At 39.6% G+C, this 22,034-nt stretch overlaps 1 protein-coding gene and 1 long non-coding RNA gene across 2 annotated transcripts; both read right to left on the reverse strand.

The window, feature by feature from the left end:
- Positions 1–8,462: 8,462 nt before the first annotated feature.
- LOC132643955 (uncharacterized) lies at positions 8,463–9,044 on the reverse strand. The gene has a single exon (XM_060360489.1). It carries the CDS (start codon positions 9,042–9,044, stop codon positions 8,463–8,465), a length of 582 nt encoding a protein of 193 aa, XP_060216472.1.
- Positions 9,045–17,257: 8,213 nt separating this feature from the next.
- Positions 17,258–19,842, reverse strand: LOC132599651 (uncharacterized). The gene is made up of 3 exons (XR_009566918.1): positions 19,671–19,842; positions 18,843–18,893; positions 17,258–17,468 (listed from the first exon to the last, which is right to left on the reverse strand). It is a non-coding gene; the product is annotated as an uncharacterized LOC132599651 (long non-coding RNA).
- Positions 19,843–22,034: the final 2,192 nt, after the last annotated feature.

The raw sequence follows: 22,034 nt of genomic DNA on the forward strand, positions 1-22,034 counted from the left end.
CCCATGGGAAAATTAGCTCAATGGCAGATGCTACTGAGTGAATTTGACATTATATACGTAGCGCAAAAGGCGATCAAAGGACAAGCCCTGGCCGACTTGCTGGCAGAAAGCCCCGTTAATAACGAGCTTAAGCCTTTACAGACATTCTTCCTAGATGAGGAGGTACTTGCTATGGAAGAAGAGTTGAAGGAACCATATACATGTTGGAGACTGTTATTTGATGGAGAAGTCAACTACAAAGGGTCATGCATTGGGGCGATGTTGATATCGGAGACAGGACAACACTACCCGATGGCACAAAGCTCAACTTCAGGTGTACCAACAATATGGCAGAATACGAGGCATGTGTCCTTGGACTCAGGATGGCATTGGACATGAACATACCAGAGTTGTTGGTAATCGAGGACTCCGATTTACTCATAAATCAAGTAAAAGAGAATTGGGAGACCAAAAATGATAAGATACTCCCATATGTAAATCTAGTGCAAAGATTGTGCGGGAGATTCAAGAATATCGATTTTAGGCATACCCGAGAGCTCAAAATGAGTTCACAGACACATTGGCTACGATAGCCTCTATGATGCAGCACCCCGAGTGTGCTCACATTGACTTTCTGGAGATCCCATTAAGAGAAGAACAAGCTCACTGCGCCCATATTGAGGCCGAGCTGGATGGTTAACCATGCTATGCCGACATCAAGACATACTTAAAGAAGGGAGAATACCCCCTAGAGAGTTCAGCAAATCAGAAAAAGAGTATCAGGAGGCTGGCTAATGGTTTCTTCCTGAACAAAGAAGTTTTGTACAAGAGGACACTTGACCTTGGGTTACTCAGGTGCGTGGACGCCGATGAGGCTACAAAATTACTAAAAGAGGTGCACGCAGGGGCATGCGGTCCCCACATGAATGGATTCGTCCTCGCAAAGAAAATTCTAAGACCAGGATATTACTGGATGACCATAGAGCATGATTCGTTCAAATTGGTACAGAAGTGCCATCAGTGCTAGATACACTGAGATTTAATCAAGGTTTCTCCTACCGAGTTACATGCGATGAGCTCGCCATGGCCCTTGGTGGCACGGGGGATGGACGTCATAGGACCCATCGAGCCTCCAGCCTCCAATGGACATCATTTCATCTTGGTCTCCATCGACTAATTTACTAAATGGGTGGAAGCCACTTCGTACAAGTCAGTGACCAAAACGGTCGTGGCTGACTTCGTCAAAAACAATCTGATATGTCCCTTCGACATACCGGAATCCATCATCACAGACAATGGTGCCAATTTGAACAGTCATTTGATGAAGGACATTTGCGAACAATTCAAGATAACCCATATGAACTCCACCGCCTACTGGCCACAGATGAATGGAGCCGTAGAGGTTGCCAATAAAACATCAAGAGAATCTTGAGGAAAATGATCGACAACTATAGGAATTGGCTCGAACAGCTGCCTTATGCCTTGTTGGGGTACCGTACGATGACCCGCACTTCCATCGGGGTAACTCTATATCTCCTTATCTATGGTACAGAAGCGGTCATACCCGTAGAAGTGGAAATCCCCTCACTCAGGATCATCCAAGAGGCAAGGCTAAAAGATGTAGAATGGGTCAGAAACCGCTATGAACAATTAGCTATGATAGATAAGAAGAGAATGGTGGCTGTATGCCATAGACAACTGTACAGACAAAGAATGTCTCAAGCTTTCAACAAATGGGTCAGGGCCCGACCTTTCCAAATTAGAAAACTCGTGCTCAAGCGGGTCTTTCTCCACCAAGAAGAATATAAAGGAAAATTCGCGCCAAACTGGCAAGGGTCGTACATGGCCAGGAAAGTACTCTCGGGAGGAGCCGTAGTCCTAGCCGAGATGGATGGACAAGAGTGGCCTAAAGCCATCAATGCAGATGCGCTCAAGAGATACTACATTTAGGATTCCACTTGCTTGTAGTTGCCTTATCATTTCCTTGTAATCGTACTTCTGTAATAAAATAAGAAATGTGTATACTTCTTTTGTAAATGAACTACGTAACGACCTGACTTCCCTACAGTAGGATACATAGGCAGTCCATATCAGACCAGGTTACATTATTAGTAAAACCAAAAACCCAGTTACTTTATCTCGAACTACATTCGACCTGAATTTCTGCTGCGACAGGATACGTAGGTGCTTTGGAGCTCGATCGTCATAAAAGAAAAAAACCCGAAGCCATTAGGAAAACCTCAGAGACAATAAATCAGGATGGAATTGACGAGATCAAACTACGAGGACCGATACAAGAACCGGTCAGCCTCATCCCTACACTGGGGCATAATATTTTAGAGGGTCTCAAACTATCTGGAATAATCAACAGGGAGATAGCAAAGCAAGGCCCTACACTGGGGAAGAATTTTTGAGGGAACCTAAAAAATTCCCGCGTAATGAGAAGTGGAAGGGGAGGCTCTAGGCAAACCTAAAACTGAGATGGAATTTTTCGAGAAAGATCTTAAAATTCTTCCATCAGTTCATAAATCAGCAATCATACCTCTTGAAGATTCGAAAGACCTCGCTCAAAGTCACATGTCATGACAAAAGATTTTTCCCAAAAAAAATAATATATTGAACAATGCGTTTTACAAATTTTTACTTTAAATTTTCAAAATGCACCCATTAGCATATGTACACTCTAAAACCATCTCTCACAATACTGAGCCCAAGAGGGTTTGGAAGAGCATCAAAAGGAGCCGCCGGACGGAAGGAGAACGACACTAATTGGTCCTTTAGGAAACTCACAATTTTTCTGTGGATGCAGGATTATAACAAGAAATTAGGCGCGCCATTGACCGGTCTATTCACAGCAAGGCCAATCCTAACGAAGAAAGACCAAAAGGGTCACGACAGAAATGGACGGTAAAGACTCATCCGGCCTAAAGGGTCAGGACAATGAGCGTAAAAATGCATCTGACTGAAAGGGTCAACAAAACAAATGAATGGCAAAGGAGTATTCGACCAGAAGGGTCAACAAAACAAATGAACGACAAAGACATATCAGGCAAAAAGGGTCGCACTGAATGAGCATAAAGAAATATTCGACCAAAAAGGTCATGACAAAAACAAAGGGGCATATCCAACTACGAGGGTCACAACCCATACTACGGACAAAAGAAAGATCATTTGGCCACAAGGTCCGTATCTGTCATCTTTTAATTCCTTTTGATTCTTCTATTCTCTAAATTCCTTTCAATTAGTTCATACCAGCTGCCGAGAGGGCCATTGCACGTTTACTTTCCTACTGCCGAGAGAGCTATTCATTCATACATACTGCCAAGAGGGCCATTGCACGTTTACTTTCTTCCTGCCGAGAGGGCCAATTGCATGTTTACTTTTCTGTTGCCGGAAGGGCCATTGCATGTTTACTTTCCTGCTGCCAAGAGGGCCATTGCATGTTTACTTTCCTGCTGCCGAGAGGGCCATTCATTCACACAAACAGCCAAGAGGGCCATTGCACATTTACTTTCCTGCTGCTAAGAGGGCCATTGTACGTTTACTTTCCTACTGCCGAGAGGGCCATTCATACATACTGCTTAGTGGGCCATTCATTCATTCAGTCGAGAGGGCCATTCATGCATACTGCCGAGAGGGCCATTCATTCATACATACTACTGAGAGGGCCATTCATTCATACATACTGCCGAGAGGGCCGTTCAGTCATACATACTGCCGAGAGGGCCATTCATACAAATTGCCAAGAGGGCCATTGCATGTTTACTTTCCTGCTGCCAAGAGGGCCATTGCTATTTACTTTCCTGCTGCCAAGAGGGCCATTCATACAAATATCACAGAGATATCTTCAATATTATCAAATTTCAAAAGCAGGAGCACAACCTCCAAGAGAGAGCTAACCTGCTGAACCAGATCTAGATGAATTGCGGAGCAAACGTGAAATTTTTTCTTACGCAACCGGTCAAGCTAGGGTGCCCATAAGAGTCAAGCTCTCTAGATAGGACTTGGAAGCCGTCCAATCTCATACTTAGCAACAATATATCTATTTTGCCAAAAAATCACGACCAGTCGGATACACACCAGTAAAATTCGAAGGTCTTCCTGGAAAAAGGGGGATGCTCTTTTCCAGCAAGTCGAACTACATGTGGCCTGATTCCCAGAGACCAGGGATATGTAGGAAGACTCAAAACCCAAGAGTCGGCCTCACTCCAACCACCATCCAGGGAAACCCGACCACAACACTGGGAGTCTCAGGACTTTGCTGCTAAATCACTTAAAGTCTTTAATCGAGTCGAACTACAGGTGGCCTGAATTCTTGTATATATCGAGATATGTAGGAAACCCGGAAGCCAGGGTCCAGCCGCACATGTGTGACTTGTTTGAAATTGAAGGGCAAGATGAGTCGGGTCCGTCAAAAAATAGGGTTAGTCAAATTTCGTTGCTCAAGGATGGTCCCGCCATCCCCGAACACCAAAGGGGAAGTTGTTGACACCTAATTTTTGACCTCCCAAAATTTATTTTAAGTGCTCGGAGTCCTTGGACAATAAATAAAATCAGTTGCGCACCCTAAAGGATCTAAGTAATTTTACATGAAACTAGTTGGGATAATATTTCACCTTTTTACATTGATAAAGAAATCTCCAAGATAGTTTAAATTTTTGTGGAAATTAATTAGGGTTTTTATGACATTCAAGGAATATTTTTTATTTAGATTAATCAAAGGAAAAACCATTTTGAATAATTATTTACTTAATTAATTTAATCAAGAAAAATTAGATTAATGAGTAATTTATTCTATTTTATTGTCAAAGGCACTTTGAGTATTTAAAAGAATTGACCATTTTACCCCTCAAACCTTAACTCTGTGTTTGCATAGTTGTTTAATTGGTAAATTAGCTGGTTAATTAATTTGGGACCAGTATTTGCAAAATAATTTTTAATGAGTTATGTTTCAAAATTTATTAAGTCCAATAGGATAATAATTGTTTTTTTTATTTGGGATATTTATCCTCGACCCTCCATACATATATATATGCACCATATATAGATACATGGTGCCTATATATATGTATACATATACCAGGCCTGTTTTAAAAAAATAAAAAGGGACCAGGCCCTATCCAAAATAAGACCAGACCCGGTCTACTATAAATTAAAAGGTGGGGGGGGGGGGGGGGGGAGGAATATTGCTCCTTCCTCCCTATTTCTTTTCATACCCTAGGGGTCGTTTTGCAAAAGAGAAAAGAGGGAGGTGGCTAGGGGTAAAACCGTAGCACTGCCCCACTGCCACTTCAACCACCCTACCTATTTTTGGGCCATGTCCCATTGCGTAGTGAGTGTATAGCGTGAGGGAGAGGACGAAGCATTAATGGCTTCATCCTTCTCTCCACAAAATCCGGCCAAACAACCCCTAAAGGTACAAAGTCCCCCTTTTTCTTATATTTTCCGTCATTATGTTGGTATTGAAATGATTTGAGCCATTGATTTCGTATTGCCTCAAATCTGGACCGTGTGTTGGATTTTGAGTGGAGACTTGTGTAAATTTACAAGTCCCATATTGGTTGTATAAAGTTCTGAGATGTATTCTGGGATTTTGTAAATAGAACCCCATTTGTTCAAAAAAGAAGAGGTTGAAACCCGAGAAAGGCTTGAAAATTACAACTTTTAAAAGTTTTAAAGTTCCATTACTCAATGTTGTAAGCTTAGCCGAAAGGTTTCAGTTTTTTTTTTGTTCTAAAGTTTCTCTACTTTTATTTGGTTGTTGTGTTGGTGGATGAGTTTGGCATTGGAAGGATAGAAGCCTCCAAGTCCATCGCTTGCCCCGGTTGCACTCGCAAAAGGTAAAAACTTTTTAGTTTATTGCTTTCTATTTAGATTTCTGTCTATATCATGCTCATTTAATGTGATTATGTGGTTTAGAATATAGTTTAAGCTAATATGCTTGTTTGATTTAGATTTCTGTTTATATCATGTGTAGCATCCCCTTTGAAAGGATACCACTTACAAAAAAAATGCTAATTTCACACTTACAACGTTTAGAAGAAGTTTATGCCAAAGGATATTCACACAAAAATGTTTTATAGCAGAAATAGGCCCACGCGAAAAAGGGTTGAAAGTGCGTCATCTTTTTTTTCATTGTACCCTCCAAATATATCTTAGATGAAATACAATATCAAAGTATCAATTTAAAATGGTGATTCTCTTCTCAAATAGTCAACACATTTAAGAAACTTCATTTTGAAATTATATTTTCAAATCAACACCATTGCGGGTCCATAAGATACACAAAACTCAAACTTGCGATTATCACAGAACTAGTATCTTTCTTTTTACATAATTACGAGGAAAAATGTAAACCCAGTACATGGCATGACTTGGGTTGGTAGCACACCCTAAAATAGCAAAATAAGTCACCAAGTTCAAGTTACAATCATATGGTTTTGTGTCCAACAAGCCTTCAAAATTTCATACATAAGTGCCATACATGGATCATGTACAAGTCCCCAAAATTTTACAAGACCTAGATGCATATGCAAATGTGATCTTCACTAAGGCTCCCAAAAAATCTACTCTAAATGTCCATCTTCACATCTCTTCCCGCACATTACCTACGATAGAAAACAACTATCGCTAAGCATAAAGCTTAGTGGTGTATAAACTTTGGGCTTGGAGCCATTAGCTTCTCCAATTCCCTTGTCCGTCATAGGTAGCTCAATAAGATAACAATAAACCAAGTAAACAAGTATATCAAAATATCAAATACCAACCTTGAAGAGTTTCAAAATATCGATACTAATATTCGAAGGCTCAAGTATCAAGAAAGCTTATAATTCAATTCAAGAGAGTTTGTCAAATAACCACTTTCGCCCAATATGTACGTCATGCCATCACACCAAGAACAATCAATATCAAGATGGACCGAAGCCCCAAATCAAGAAGGGTCGTCACCCAATAGTCAAGAGAATCAAGAGCCATGTTGAAAGTGTCTTTCCACTTGTACTCGAAAATGGACGAAAATCCATCATCAAGACGAAATGTAAATCTAAAGTCAAGATGGGCAAGATCCGAATCGAGAGGCATGCCGATATCAATGAAAAAGTCACCTTAACAAGAAGGACAAAGTCCCAACAAGAATGCAAAATGATCAAGCAATCCGTACAAGTGGGTGATTTAGCGAAAGTCTTGCAATACTTGAGACAATAACCATACCATGATATAAGACGAAGAGTAAGGAAACAACCCATCAAGGTACTTCAATAATTCTAGAAAACAAGGATATTCCAAGTTCAAGTTTATACACAAACCTTGGCATTTTACCAAACAACAAGTTCTACCACAGCTCGAGGAGTTCAAATCATCTACACCATAGACCAACCAAAGTCCACTTCGTCAAACAATTCCTCTTAGCTTGTACAAGAGCATATATACCTTAAATACACAATCAAATACCTACTTAAGTTCAAAAGTCTCAGCACGTCGAAACTAAACATGAAATCAATGAAAATCAGCCTAAACTATCAAAACAGGAATTCTGGACAGTACTACTGTCTTGTACTGTCACTCAGTTTCAAAGGGGTAAATGGCAAATATAGACTTTGAAGCCTTAATTAAAGTTTTAGATATATGTCTTAGGGTCTTACAGAAATTCTAATCACTCCTATATCAATTGTGTACAAAGATATATGCTCAAAATACTAACAGCAGTACATGTAGGGTTTGCAAAACGAAAATCTGGGCAACACCTGCCCTGTACTTCTTCGCCCCTTTTCGAGTGAATACAAGCAAAACTGGGTTTTAGGGTCTGAAAGAAAGTTTTAGGTCTATGAAATAGCATTCTATAAAATCTTGAATCACTTAAAACTAAGCTTTATACAAGGAGTTATGCCAAAAACACTAACCGCAGTCCAATCCAAAAACGGGTTTGTAACTTACCTCAATCGTGTGGAGGTGTTTGGGGCTCAACCAAGGAAAATCTTGATGATTGATTTGGTGGATGAATGTTATGATAGGAGAGGAGTTTTTGGTCTTCTTTTTCTAGAGAGGAAACGAAAATTATAGAGGTGAGGGGAATAAGAGACAAAGGGATATATATCTTACTTGACAAGAATGAAAACAATAATAAAATAACTTGTATCTTCCTTGATAAGAATGGAAGAAAATAATAAAATAGAATAAAAAGGTTGCCCACTTTTATAAATATCTATAACATTTAATAAATTTAATAAGATAATCATAGTAGGAGTAGTTCATATAACTACACCATAACACTTCAAACAAGCTTCAAATGTCGTCAAGTTCACATCCAGGGAGTGCGAAGTAAAATATACCCTTACTATCAAGGTATGGTCAATAAAAAATTCAAGAGCGAGTTTTTTTAAAAAAAATAAAAAATTCGGGGCGTTACAACTCCCCCCCCCCCCCCCCCTCTTAAGAAATTTCGTCTCGAAATTTACCTTATACTAGCCTCAAAACAACTGTGGATATTAAATTCGCATATCCTCTTCTCGCTCCCAAGTAGCTTCTTTGCCAGAATGATTTCTCCAAAGGACTTTTACAAATGGGATTTTCTTGTTTCTAAGCTCTTTTGTCTCATGCGCCAAGATTTTGATAGGTTCCTCTTCATATGTCAAGTCAGGGCTGACCTCAATGGATTCAACAAGAAGGACATGAGATGGATCTGAGCGATATCTTCTAAGCATAGAAACATGGAAGACATTGTGGATTCTATCTAACTCCGGTGGAAGAGCTAATTTATATGCAACTGGACCAACCCTCTCAAGTACTTCATATGGTCCAATAAATCGAGGACTAAGTCTCATAATCTTCTTCCATGGAGAAACCTTTAAAAATACTTTATCTCCCACTTGATGCTCAACTTCACGCCTTTTAAGATCAGCATAAGACTTTTGTCTATCCGAAGCAATTTTTAGACGATCCTTGATGACTTTTACTTTATCCTCAGTTTGTTGCACAATCTCAGGACCAACCAATTTTCTTTCACCAACTTCATTCCAACAAAGGGGAGTTCTACACTTTCTCCCATATAAGGCTTCGTAGGGAGGCATGCCAATACTTTATTGGTAGCTATTATTGTAAGCGAACTCTATCAAGGCTAGGTGTCTGTCCCTACTACCCTCAAATTCCATAATGCAAGCTCGAAGAATATCTTCCAAGATTTGAATCACCCTCTCGGACTGGCCGTTTGTCTGAGGATGGAAAGAAGTACTAAAGTTCAACCTAGTGCCCAAAGCTTCTTGCAAGCTAGTCCTGAATCTGGATGTAAACCTTGGGTCTCGGTCAGATACAATAGAGACAGGGACACCATGTAGTCTCATAATCTCATTAACGTACAATTCTGCTAAACGTTCAAGTGGGTAGTCCATTCTGATGGCTAAGAAATGGGCATTTTTGGTTAGCCTATCAACTATAACCCAAATTGCGTCATGATTTCTTTGAGTGCGTGGAAGCCCAGAAACAAAGTCCATAGTTATTCTTTCCCATTTCCATTCAGGTATCGATAAGGGTTGTAACAAACCAGTTGGGACTTGATGCTCGGCCTTTATATGTTGACAAACTAAGCATCTAGAAATAAATTCCGCAATGTCCTTCTTCATACCATTCCACCAGTAGTGTTCTTTGATGGTTTGGTACATTTTAGTACCTCCAGGATGCATTGCATATGGTGAAGTATGTGCTTCATTCAAAATTTCTTTTCTCAATTTGTCATCTTTAGGGACACATAACCTATTTTTATAAAGTAGAACACCATCCTCCCTCAATTTAAAATCAAGCTTTTCTCCAGTTTGAACTTCTTTGATCAATTTCACAATCTTCTCATCTAACTTCTGTGCTTCTTTCACCTGCTCAAGTAGAACTGGCTTGACTTGCAAGCTAGTAGCAATAGAGCCATCAGAATTAAATGCAAGACAAGCATTCATGGCTCTTAATTTAAGAAACAAAGGAAAATGACTTAGAGATAAACTAGCAAAGGCTTTGCGACTTAGAGCATCTGCCACCACATTGGCTTTACTAGGATGATAATCAATCGTGTAGTCATAATATTTAATGAGTTCAAGCCATCTACGTTGTCTCAAATTCAACTCTTTCTGTGTACCCAAGTACTTCAAACTCTTGTGATCAGTAAATATGTGACACTTTTCGCCATATAAGTAATGCCTCCAAATTTTCAAAGCAAACACTATGGCAGCGAGCTCAAGGTCATGAGTAGGATAGTTCAATTCATGTGGTTTCAATTTTCGAGAGGCATACGCAACCACTTTCCCCTCCTACATCAGGACACAACCCAAACCATGATGAGAAACATCACTATATATCACATACTCTTTCCCCTCAGTTGGTAGAGTAAGTATAGGAGCTTGTGTCAATAAACATTTGAGCTTTTCAAAGCTCTCTTGGCCTTTGTCATCCCATATGAACTTGACATCCTTCCTCAAGAGTTTAGTCAAAGGAGAGGCTATAATGGATAAGCCTTTGACAAACCTTCTATAGTATCCCGCCAAACCCAAGAAACTCCTTACTTCAGTTGGACTTTTAGGTGGTTTCCATTCAACAATAGCTTGAATCTTACTAGGATCCACCTTCACACCTTCAGCCGACACAATATGTCCCATAAAAGCCACTTCACCAAGCCAAAATTCACATTTGGAAAGCTTAGCATAAAGCTTTTTCTCTTGCAAAATTTGCAAAACAATTCGAAGATGTTTTCCATGATCTTCACTATTCTTTGAATATATTAAGATATCATCTATAAAGACCACCACAAATTGATCAAGATAAGGCTTAAACACGCGGTTCATCAGATCCATGAATGTCGCAGGAGCATTCGTCAGCCCGAATGGCATCACCAAAAATTCATAATGGCCATATTGAGTCCTAAAGGCAGTTTTATAGACATCTTGTTCCCTTACCCGCAGTTGGTAATACCCAGACCTCAAGTCAAGTTTTGAGAACAAATTAGCACCCTTTAACTGGTCAAATAAATCATTAATCCTAGGCAGTGGATATCTATTCTTAATTGTTACCTTGTTCAGTTGCCGGTAATCAATACAAAGCCTAAGAGTTCCATCTTTCTTTTTCACAAATAGAACAGGAGCTCCCCAGGGAGAAACAGTCGGGCGAATAAAACCTTTCTCAAGAAGTTCTTGCAATTGATTTTTTAACTCCTTCAATTCTGCTAGGGACATTCGATACGGTGTTATAGAAATATGAGTAGTTCCAGGAATAACCTCTATAGGAAATTCAACCTCCCTTTCCGGGGGCAGTCCAGGAAGATTTTCAGGGAAAACATCAGGAAATTCACACACCACTGGTATATCCTCAAGGCTTGGACTTTCCAGGTGTGTATCAAATATATGAGCAAGATAAGCTTCACAACCCTAACTAATCATCTTTCTTGCCACAACCGCGGAGATAATATTAGATGTCAATGTGTGAAAGTGAAGGAGCTCTAAAGGTCACATGCTTCGACCTACAATCAACTACTGCATGGTACCTATAAAGCCAATCCATACCGATAATGACATCATAGTCTTGGAAAGGCATTTCAATCAAATCAGCAGGGAAGGCTAGATTTCTAATCACCAAGGGACAACCTCGATAGATTTGATTACAAACAACTTGTTGACCCAAAGGACTTTGGACAAGCACACTGTCACACCCCGACCTTACTAGGGTGTGATGGGCACCCGACCCCATATCTGGAGCCGAGCGAACCCGCTGACTCTTGTTACATACTTAACTTTCTTAGACTCTTATATCAATAAAAATGGAAAACATAGTAAAACTTTCAAGAGATTTTTTTTTTCCATCGTACTCAAGTCAAACAGAATCTGCAATCACATGGACTTTATGATACAACAAATTATCGACACTCTATACCCACGACTCTGCCTGCAAGTCTCTAACATCAAACAAACATCATGGCTCAGACACTCTGACTCGGCAGCACTCCAGAACAAGTGGAGCTTGCCAACTCCGCTGGAACATCTTCTATGATAGCTGTGGCTCATCTGGTGTACCTGCGCGGCATGAACGCAGTCCCCGAAGAAGAGGGGTCAGTACGAGTAATGTACTGAGTATGTAAGGCATGAATAGTGACATAATAAAGGAACATACAGTATGAATAATAACGGAATAGACATATGGAGCTTATCTTGGGACAGAAGTAACCTGTACATATGAATGCCTTTCAGGCAGATGCCATGCATGCTTAGTCCCTTTTTCAGAAAAATAGTACTTCTTATTTACATGTACAGAAAACAGAACATTTCAGAAAACGGTATCCTTTATTCACATTTACCGACGCCGAGTACATCGGCTCTCCCACCCCCCTCCCCAACAGTGTCCCAACATATTATATATATATATATCACATATACAGACGCCGTATCCGGCTCTCCCATATCCCGCGTCCGGGACGAAATCCAGCTGAATCAGGTGGTGATATAACAGTGGCCCTTTCCCTTTTCCCCGTATACATATACATATACATATTCACATTCATATACATATGTCATACCATTGGCATGCATGAGAGCTGAAAGAAAGTCATGTGTCCATCGGAGTGACGGAAGGTCGGTAGCCTCCGATTACATTATGGAACAACCATAGTCGCTTTGTCTCACCTTGAAGGAACGAGTATTATGAGGCGAGACTACCAATGAAAAGTGTCATTATGAGGAAAACATCCAATAGGGTCATAGGGTACAGTTTCATATACATAGGACCTTTTAGAGTAGTCATTACCTGTAATAGAGTTGAGATATCAAGAATTAGTTTAACGTTTCCATATTTTCCTTTTCATAGCAGAACATTTTGCCAACACATCTACCGTAGGCATTTTCTCATCTTGGACTACATCGTTATCATTATAAGATCATATTCATCATCTTAGTCATGGAATCATCTTTGTCATATTTATCATAGGCATATTCCCTTTCTTAACATCATCATTATCATTGTCATCATAGAAGTATCCTCGTTAGCATAGTTACAGTACTTGTCACTCGGTGAATGGGATAAAGATCAAAAGTTTTCTTTGGATTCTGCTTCAAAATAGATCAAACGGAACAATAAGGAAAATCCGGGGACCATGGGCCCACCTCGGGTCAAATGAGGCGGGGTACCAAATTTACATATGTTACATGTCATGGCGTTACTTGTGAGGGTTTTAGGGTAGTCGGGTCCTATTTATGCGAGTTCTAGAGGTTTAGGAAATTCTTCCAACATTTTGCACACTTTTTAGTTCAATTCTACTGATTGAAAAAGAGAAAACTTTAGGCGCGGATTCCGGAGGGTAGAGTTATTCCCAAGGCTCATATCAAACATATTCCGTCGAAGACATGCCATAGAAAGAAGGGTAAAGCCTTACATACCTTTTCTGCTTCTTATGCGACTCCAAATTCACGTTCCAAATCCGCCAAAATCTACAAATTGGTCATGTTTACCAAAACTTGATTAGAGCCTTTAGAAGTTGATTCTTTAAAGTAACACTTTGTCTGCCGAAATTTCTGCAGCATTTCCCCTGTAATATGCCACCCCCGAGAATATGGCTCGGCCCAATTCAACAGCAACCCAACCAACAAAAGCTATAACGTCAATAATCAATTCAAGAATACATTCTAACATTAAGCGCTCTTCCTACATAGTCCGACAACATTCACAATATTCACAATGATTTAATGCTACCCGAAAACTTCAACAAAAGTGTAACCACACATTTTTATTCTAGATTCATAACCCACATTAAAACCATGCATTGCTAACATCATATTCATACAAACATAAAGAAGCATACTAATATTACATTAACTTCTCCACCAATCTACAACCAATTTCCATTTCGTTCCAACCCTTTAAACCTTCATATAATATTATAGAATCCGCAACGAAATCGACTAGAATATTACATGAAATCAATTCATCATAGCTTACCACACAATAACATTCTCGGCCACAACAACTACACCCCTATTTTCATGAATTTCCATCCTTTTCCATACATTGCAACAACAACTAACATACTACATAGAATTAATCCATTCTCTTCCAAATCACACTATGACTACACGGCCACAACTACATATACACGGACAACTATTCAACATCCATATTTTCATAATATTCATGAGTTCCATTCACTCCCACACACCACAACATATACAACCATACATAAAATATAAAAGAAGATTAAGTTCTTACCCTTTTTCTTCAATTTCCCACTTGACTAGAATGTTGATCTTGCAACAATAAATGTTCTACTTATTCCAATGACCTCTTCTCCTTGCTAGGGACCTTCCAATTAGTAGAGAGTAATTTTTGAAAAAATTTTCCAAGGTTCTTGTTTCCTCCAAGCTTGGCCGAAATTGGCCCTTTGTTTTTCTTCCAAAGTATCTTCTTTTTTCTTTGTTTCTTCAACTCTCCAAATTGATGAATTAGTCCTCTCCTTTTATATATATATATAGTCTCCTCCAATCTTATGTGGCCACCTATCCATCTCTAGATTCTTCTTAATTTGGTGGCAAAGATGACTTATTTGTCATTTTTTTTTCTAGAGTTTTCTTGAAATTTTAACAAAGAAGACTAATGTCTTCTTTGGCAAGCTTTGCCCCTTATGTTGTTATAATTTACCATTAGCCCTTATTAATTAATAAAAATGTGGACATATAGGGGCATGCCACACGGCCAAGGGCCCTTCAAGAACATTCTTGATATTTTTTGTGAAATTCCCATTTTGCCCTTAGTCCTTCGCAATATTTTCCATGAACCCTTTTCGCGAATTTTCTTTTTTACCCTTAGTCTTCCTCACTATTTCCATACTACCAATGTTCGTAAATAATATTCACAACAACTTATACATTATAATAAATTTTTGAAAATGGTCATTCCCTTTACTTCGTCACGACTACTTTGGGATATCCGAACGTACAAAATACGGGATATAACATCCTCCCCCCCATTAGAACATTCGTCCTCGAATGTTCAACTGGTCTTATGGAGTGTCATAATATTTCGGGAAGGTCCCTTTGTAGTCGTCCTTTCCTTCACGCTCACTCCTTATCCTTTACCTCATTCCTTTTATAATCGAACTTCTCGGTTTTTACATGAATCTTCTTCCCGTGTCGTGGATTTTCTACTTTGTTGGGCCAACGTATTATCCCTGTCTTTCTCAGATCATCTCTTTTCCGTTACTGTTTCGTGACCATATCTTAACAAAAACCACACCTTTTGATTCTTACTACAACTCTTCTTTAGTCTCTTTTTGTATCTCTTGATACATGTATAATTGTCCTTGGCTTCATGTGCTAGTGCTCATTTCGTTCATCGTTATTCCTCGTAAGCCTTATATGGCCTCCCCCCCTTTAAGGGGTTCCTTATATGCCAATAGTCCTTTATGAAGTCTGCATTTATACCTTTATCCCTTATTCGTCCTTTCACTTGCTTAGCTCACTTGCCCGTAATTCTTTCTTAACTACATGTTCGTATTGTAGCTGTGTGCCCATATTTCTTAAACGTTCCGTTACTCTCTTAAACCTCTAAGCATAGTACTATGGCTACATACTTATCCTTTTACAGATCTTTTACCTTAACACCATCACCATCCTGAGCATTCCTTCTCTTACTTCACATTCCTCTACCCTGGTCACCATTCTCTTAGACCTACTTGTTGAAATCAACTCTCAACCTCTCCACATTTCTCCTTGTTTCCTTTTACCTCACTCTACCTCGTCTCACATGCCTTCTTGAATCTTTATCCTAGTGGTCTCGTACTTTTACCATTAATTTCTCGCGGGGGTTTCACTTACTAAGGTTTTCTTAACTTTCCCCTTTTCTGACATTTAAGCTTCCTATCTTCCATTTACTCACACTCTCTTTCTTTTCTGAGTATCGTTATACTGGAATTTCCGACCTCAACCTATAGTAAAATAATAACAGTTCACTCGCCGCACTTGGACCACTTATTCTTGTTGTCACTCGTACTTCGGCACCTTTGCGTGATCAATACCTTTCCTCCCGTAGTCTCGGTTGTAGGGGCTCGCACGCCACCGATACAGTCATATGCGGGATATCTTATACATTCATATATACATACATATTCACTATCAACTAGTTCACCAAATACTTCCAAGCGCTGTTCAAGTCTATCCTAATCCCGGGACTGTGGTGCACTTTCTGTCCTTTACCGAGCTAGTCTGCCTTGTTTCACGCGTCTTCTTATGGTCTCCCGTCATCTCATATACCGTAGTTTCACTTAGGCTATTCTAGTTTTCCATTTGTCTTTTATGTCAGAATATGTAAAATTCCTTATAAACTTCCCAGGGGGTCACCCATCATGGAATTGCTCCCACCTGAGCACGCTTAACCCAAAAGCTTCACTGAAATTCGGTGCCTTAATGACGATATGTTCGCGTCAGCTTCCTCACATGACCTTTATTGTATGCTCTGGAGCAAGTCAAAGTCTTACAGTTCCCAAAACATTTTCGTAACACGTCCCTTCCTTTGTAATTAGTGTTTTACCCTTTTGGTTCCCGATGTTCACCTTCCGCCTGTGTGTATGAATACCTCCTGTGTTGAGCTTCCAGATTCCCGATGGTAGCGACCTTACCTTTGTTGCCACACCCAAATCCATAACCTTTCTGAACCAACGCATTTCACTTATTACCCATTCACAGTATTTCTTTCCCATACTTCTTCCTGTGGGGCGTACCTGTTCTGGCAGAACCTTCTTTACTGTTCCTATTATTCAAAACCTATATGCGGCCAATGTTATCAAGGCCTCACAGAACGTACGACTATATGACAGATCCCCGCCATCCAATACTTCCAGTTCAGGTAACAGAACAATTACGTCGGGACTTACCTTTATAAGCTTCCGCAGCCTTGCTCGTTTTCTTTCGTCATACATATAGCTCATATAGGGAAATCTTATTCCTTATGACTTGGCTCTATCGCACGATCTAAGACAGAAAGAAGGTCAATATTTCCTAGATGTCCCGCAGCCTCCTGTTTATAAATGTGGTCGGCTTCACACTCATAACCAGGACTCTACCGGACACGACTTTGCAGACAACCCCTTAGACCGACCTGCTCTGATACCACTTTGTCACACCCCGACCTTACTAGGGTGTGATGGGCACCCGACCCCATATCTGGAGCCGAGCGAACGCGCTGACTCTTGTTACATACTTAACTTTCTTAGACTCTTATATCAATAAAAATGGAAAACATAGTAAAACTTTCAAGAGATTTTTTTTTCCATCGTACTCAAGTCAAACAGAATCTGCAATCACATGGACTTTATGATACAACATATTATCGACACTCTATACCCACGACTCTGTCTGCAAAGTCTCTAACATCAAACAAACATCATGGCTCAGACACTCTGACTCGGCAGCACTCCAGAACAAGTGGAGCCTGCCAACTCCGCTGGAACATCTTCTATGATAGCTGTGGCTCATCTGGTGTACCTGCGCGGCATGAACGCAGCCCCCGAAGAAGAGGGGTCAGTACGAGTAATGTACTGAGTATGTAAGGCATGAATAGTGACATAATAAAGGAACATACAGTATGAATAATAACGGAATAGACATATGGAGCGTATCTTGGGACAGAAGTAACCTGTACATATGAATGCCTTTCAGCCAGATGCCATGCATGCTTAGTCCCTTATTCAGAAAAACAGTACTTCTTATTTACATGTACAGAAAACAGAACATTTCAGAAAACGGTATCCTTTATTCACATTTACCGACGCCGAGTGCATCGGCTCTCCCACCCCCTCCCCAACAGTGTCCCAACATATTATATATAAATATATATATCACATATACAGACGCCGTATCCGGCTCTCCCATATCCCGCGTCCGGGCATCCCGCGTCCGGGACGAAATCCAGCTGAATCAGGTGGTGATATAGCAGTGGCCCTTTCCCTTTTCCCCGTATACATATAAATATACATATTCACATTCATATACATATGTCATACCATTGGCATGCGTGAGAGCTGAAAGAAAGTCATGTGTCCATCGGAGTGACGGAAGGTCGGTAGCCTCCGATTACATTATGGAACAACCATAGTCGCTTTGTCTCACCTTGAAAGAACGAGTATTATGAGGCGAGACTACCAATGAAAAGTGTCATTATGAGGAAAACATCAAATAGGGTCATAGGGTACAGTTTCATAGACATAGGACCTTTTAGAGTAGTCATTACCTGTAATAGAGTTGAGATATCAAGAATTAGTTTAACGTTTCCATATTTTCCTTTTCATAGCAAAACATTTTGCCAACACATCTACCGTAGGCATTTTCTCATCTTGGACTACATCGTTATCATTATAAGATCATATTCATCATCTTAGTCATGGAATCATCTTTGTCATACTTATCATAGGCATATTCCCTTTCTTAACATCATCATTATCATTGTCATCATAGAAGTATCCTCGTTAGCATAGTTACAGTACTTGTCACTCGGTGAACGGGATAAGGATCAAAAATTTTCTTTGGATTCTGCTTCAAAATAGATCAAACGGAACAATAAGGAAAATCCGGGGACCATGGGCCCACCTCGGGTCAAATGAGGCGGGGTACCAAATTTACATATGTTACATGTCATGGCGTTACTTGTGAGGGTTTTAGGGTAGTCGGGTCCTATTTATGCGAGTTCTAGAGGTTTAGGAAATTCTTCCAACATTTTGCACACTTTTTAGTTCAATTCTACTGATTGAAAAAGAGAAAACTTTAGGCGCGGATTCCGGAGGGTAGAGTTATTCCCGAGGCTCATATCCAACATATGCCGTCGAAGACATGCCATAGAAAGAAGGGTAAAGCCTTACATACCTTTTCTGCTTCTTATGCGACTCCAAATTCACGTTCCAAATCCGCCAAAATCTACAAATTGGTCATGTTTACCAAAACTTGATTAGAGCCTTTAGAAGTTGATTCTTTAAAGTAACACTTTGTCTGCCGAAATTTCGGCAGCATTTCCCCTGTAATATGCCACCCCCGAGAATATGGCTCGGCCCAATTCAACAGCAACCCAACCAACAACCAAGCTATAACGTCAATAATCAATTCAAGAATACATTCTAACATTAAGCGCTCTTCCTACATAGTCCGACAACATTCACAATATTCACAATGATTTAATGCTACCCGAAAACTTCAACAAAAGTGTAACCACACATTTTTATTCTAGATTCATAACCCACATTAAAACCATGCATTGCTAACATCATATTCATACAAACATAAAGAAGCATACTAATATTACATTAACTTCTCCACCAATCTACAACCAATTTCCATTTCGTTCCAACCCTTTAAACCTTCATATAATATCATAGAATCCGCAACGACATCGACTAGAATATTACATGAAATCAATTCATCATAGCTTACCACACAATAACATTCTCGGCCACAACAACTACACCCCTATTTTCATGAATTTCCATCCTTTTCCATACATTGCAACAACAACTAACATACTACATAGAATTAATCCATTCTCTTCCAAATCACACTATGACCACACGGCCACAACTACATATACACGGACAACTATTCAACATCCATATTTTCATAATATTCATGAGTTCCATTCACTCCCACACACCACAACATATACAACCATACATAAAATATAAAAGAAGATTAAGTTCTTACCCTTTTTCTTCAATTTCCCACTTGGCTAGAATGTTGATCTTGCAACAATAAATGTTCTACTTGTTCCAATGACCTCTTCTCCTTGCTAGGGACCTTCCAATTAGTAGAGAGTAATTTTTGAGAAATTTTTCCAAGGTTCTTGTTTCCTCCAAGCTTGGCCGAAATTGGCCCTTTGTTTTTCTTCCAAAGTATCTTCTTTTTTCTTTGTTTCTTCAACTCTCCAAATTGATGAATTAGTCCTCTCCTTTTATATATATATATAGTCTCCTCCAATCTTATGTGGCCACTTATCCATCTCTAGATTCTTCTTAATTTGGTGGCAAAGATGACTTATTTGTCATTTTTTTTTCTAGAGTTTTCTTGAAATTTTAACAAAGAAGACTAATGTCTTCTTTGGCAAGCTTTGCTCCTTATGTTGTTATAATTTACCATTAGCCCTTATTAATTAATAAAAATGTGGACATATAGGGGCATGCCACACGGCCAAGGGCCCTTCAAGAACATTCTTGATATTTTTTTGTGAAATTTCCATTTTGCCCTTAGTCCTTCGCAATATTTTCCATGAACCCTTTTCACGAATTTTCTTTTTTACCCTTAGTCTTCCTCACTATTTCCATACTACCAATGTTCGTAAATAATATTCACAACAACTTATACATTATAATAAATTTTTGAAAATGGTCATTCCCTTTACTTCGTCACGACTACTTTGGGATATCCGAACGTACGAAATACGGGATATAACACACACCATAATCAAGTCTCACAGATTTCACATTTTTAGGAAAAACCAATGATGAGCAAACATAAGAATGTGTAGAACTAGGATCAAATAATGTAACAACACATAAGCCAAATAAGTGAAATTTACCAACGACCACGTCTGCTCCATCTTGGTCATCCCTCTGTCTCATAGCATAAGCTCGTGTTGTAGCTCTTGACTCACTAGCTTGATTGGATCCACCTGCACCTGTTGCTTGTGTGTTTCTAGATCTTGCACCTCTATTCCCTTGAGAAGGTGTGGTAATAGGTTTTTGAACTGAGCCTTCCGTACGCGGAGAAGTGGGGTTAGGATTAGGACAATCCTTAACCTTATGATCGAAGCTCCCACAATTAAAACAAGCACCAGAGGCTCTTCTACAAGTACCAAAGTGAGTCTTTCCACATTGTGCACAAGTGGGTATACGAGTCTTGCCTTGGCCATAGCTTAGAGTGCTAGCAGTAGAGAAAGTTGATCTATTTTGCTTATGCTGGGCTAACTTGTGAGCAGTACTAGCTTTGGAATTGTCAAACCTTGCCCTTTTAGATGGACCTCCTGAATTTGCATCAGCTTTTCTGAACTTGTTTTCATTTCTACTAGCTTGTTCCTTGTCGATCCTTTCCCAAGTAAGAGCAGCTGAAACTAATTTACAAAAGTTTTCATGTTGTAGGACCGCTACAGATTTCCTGATGGAATTATTCAAACCGTCTTCGAATCGTCTGCACTTATCTTTTTCGTTATTAATAATACCACCAGCATAACGAGAAAGCCTGAGAAACTTCTGCTGATATTCAGCAATAGACATACCCCCTTGCTCTAAATTCAAGAACTCTTTATTCTTTGCATCATGATAAGCAGGAGGGACATACTTCATATGAAATTCTTTCACAAAATGATTCCAAGTAAGAACAGGAGGTTTTGCCTTGGAATTCGGTACACTTACCCACCAGTCATAGGCATTCTTTTGTAACAGTGAGACAGCATACTTAAATTTGGCAGTGTCTGAACACTCTAATTGCTCAAACACTCTTTCCATCCGCTCCAACCACTGCTCGACATCCGTAGGATCAACAATGCCTTCAAACTCAACTCCACCCATTTTTCTCATTTTCTCAAAGTTCATTTCATTAGGGTCGGGCATTCTTCTAGCCATGTGACAAAAGAAATCAGCCATTTGTTGAAAAGGAAGATTAACAGCAGGAGCACTATGGCTCATTTGAGGGTGTGGCCCAACTCTTGTACCCTGATTATTTCCCACTTCGGATCCACTAGTACGAGGAGGATTAGAATCAAAAAAGTGTTTTCCAACCCCTTCTTGTAAGCGAGGTTGGGCATTAGGGTTATTTAAAACCTCACGAGCGGCTTCCATAGGTCTATTAGAAGAAGAAGAGGCCATGACTTAATTCCTACATAAGGGAAGATCACATAGCATTAGGCACATGTACACGATGCATATGCGTAATACACTCAACAAAACTTGTGAAAAAAAGGAACAAGTATACCAACAAGTCACAACAAAAACCCTAGAATCACAAACCTAGGCTCTGATACCAAAACTTTTAGTATCCCCTTTGAAAGGATACCACTTACAAAACAAAAGCTAA

This window comes from Lycium barbarum, chromosome 6 (assembly GCF_019175385.1).
Source record: "Lycium barbarum isolate Lr01 chromosome 6, ASM1917538v2, whole genome shotgun sequence".
Classification (NCBI taxonomy): domain Eukaryota; kingdom Viridiplantae; phylum Streptophyta; class Magnoliopsida; order Solanales; family Solanaceae; genus Lycium; species Lycium barbarum.

Bases quoted from the DNA above. Each gene is read 5' to 3' on its own strand.
- LOC132643955 (XM_060360489.1), bottom strand. From the start codon at position 9,044: ATGCCTCCCTACGAAGCCTTATATGGGAGAAAGTGTAGAACTCCCCTT.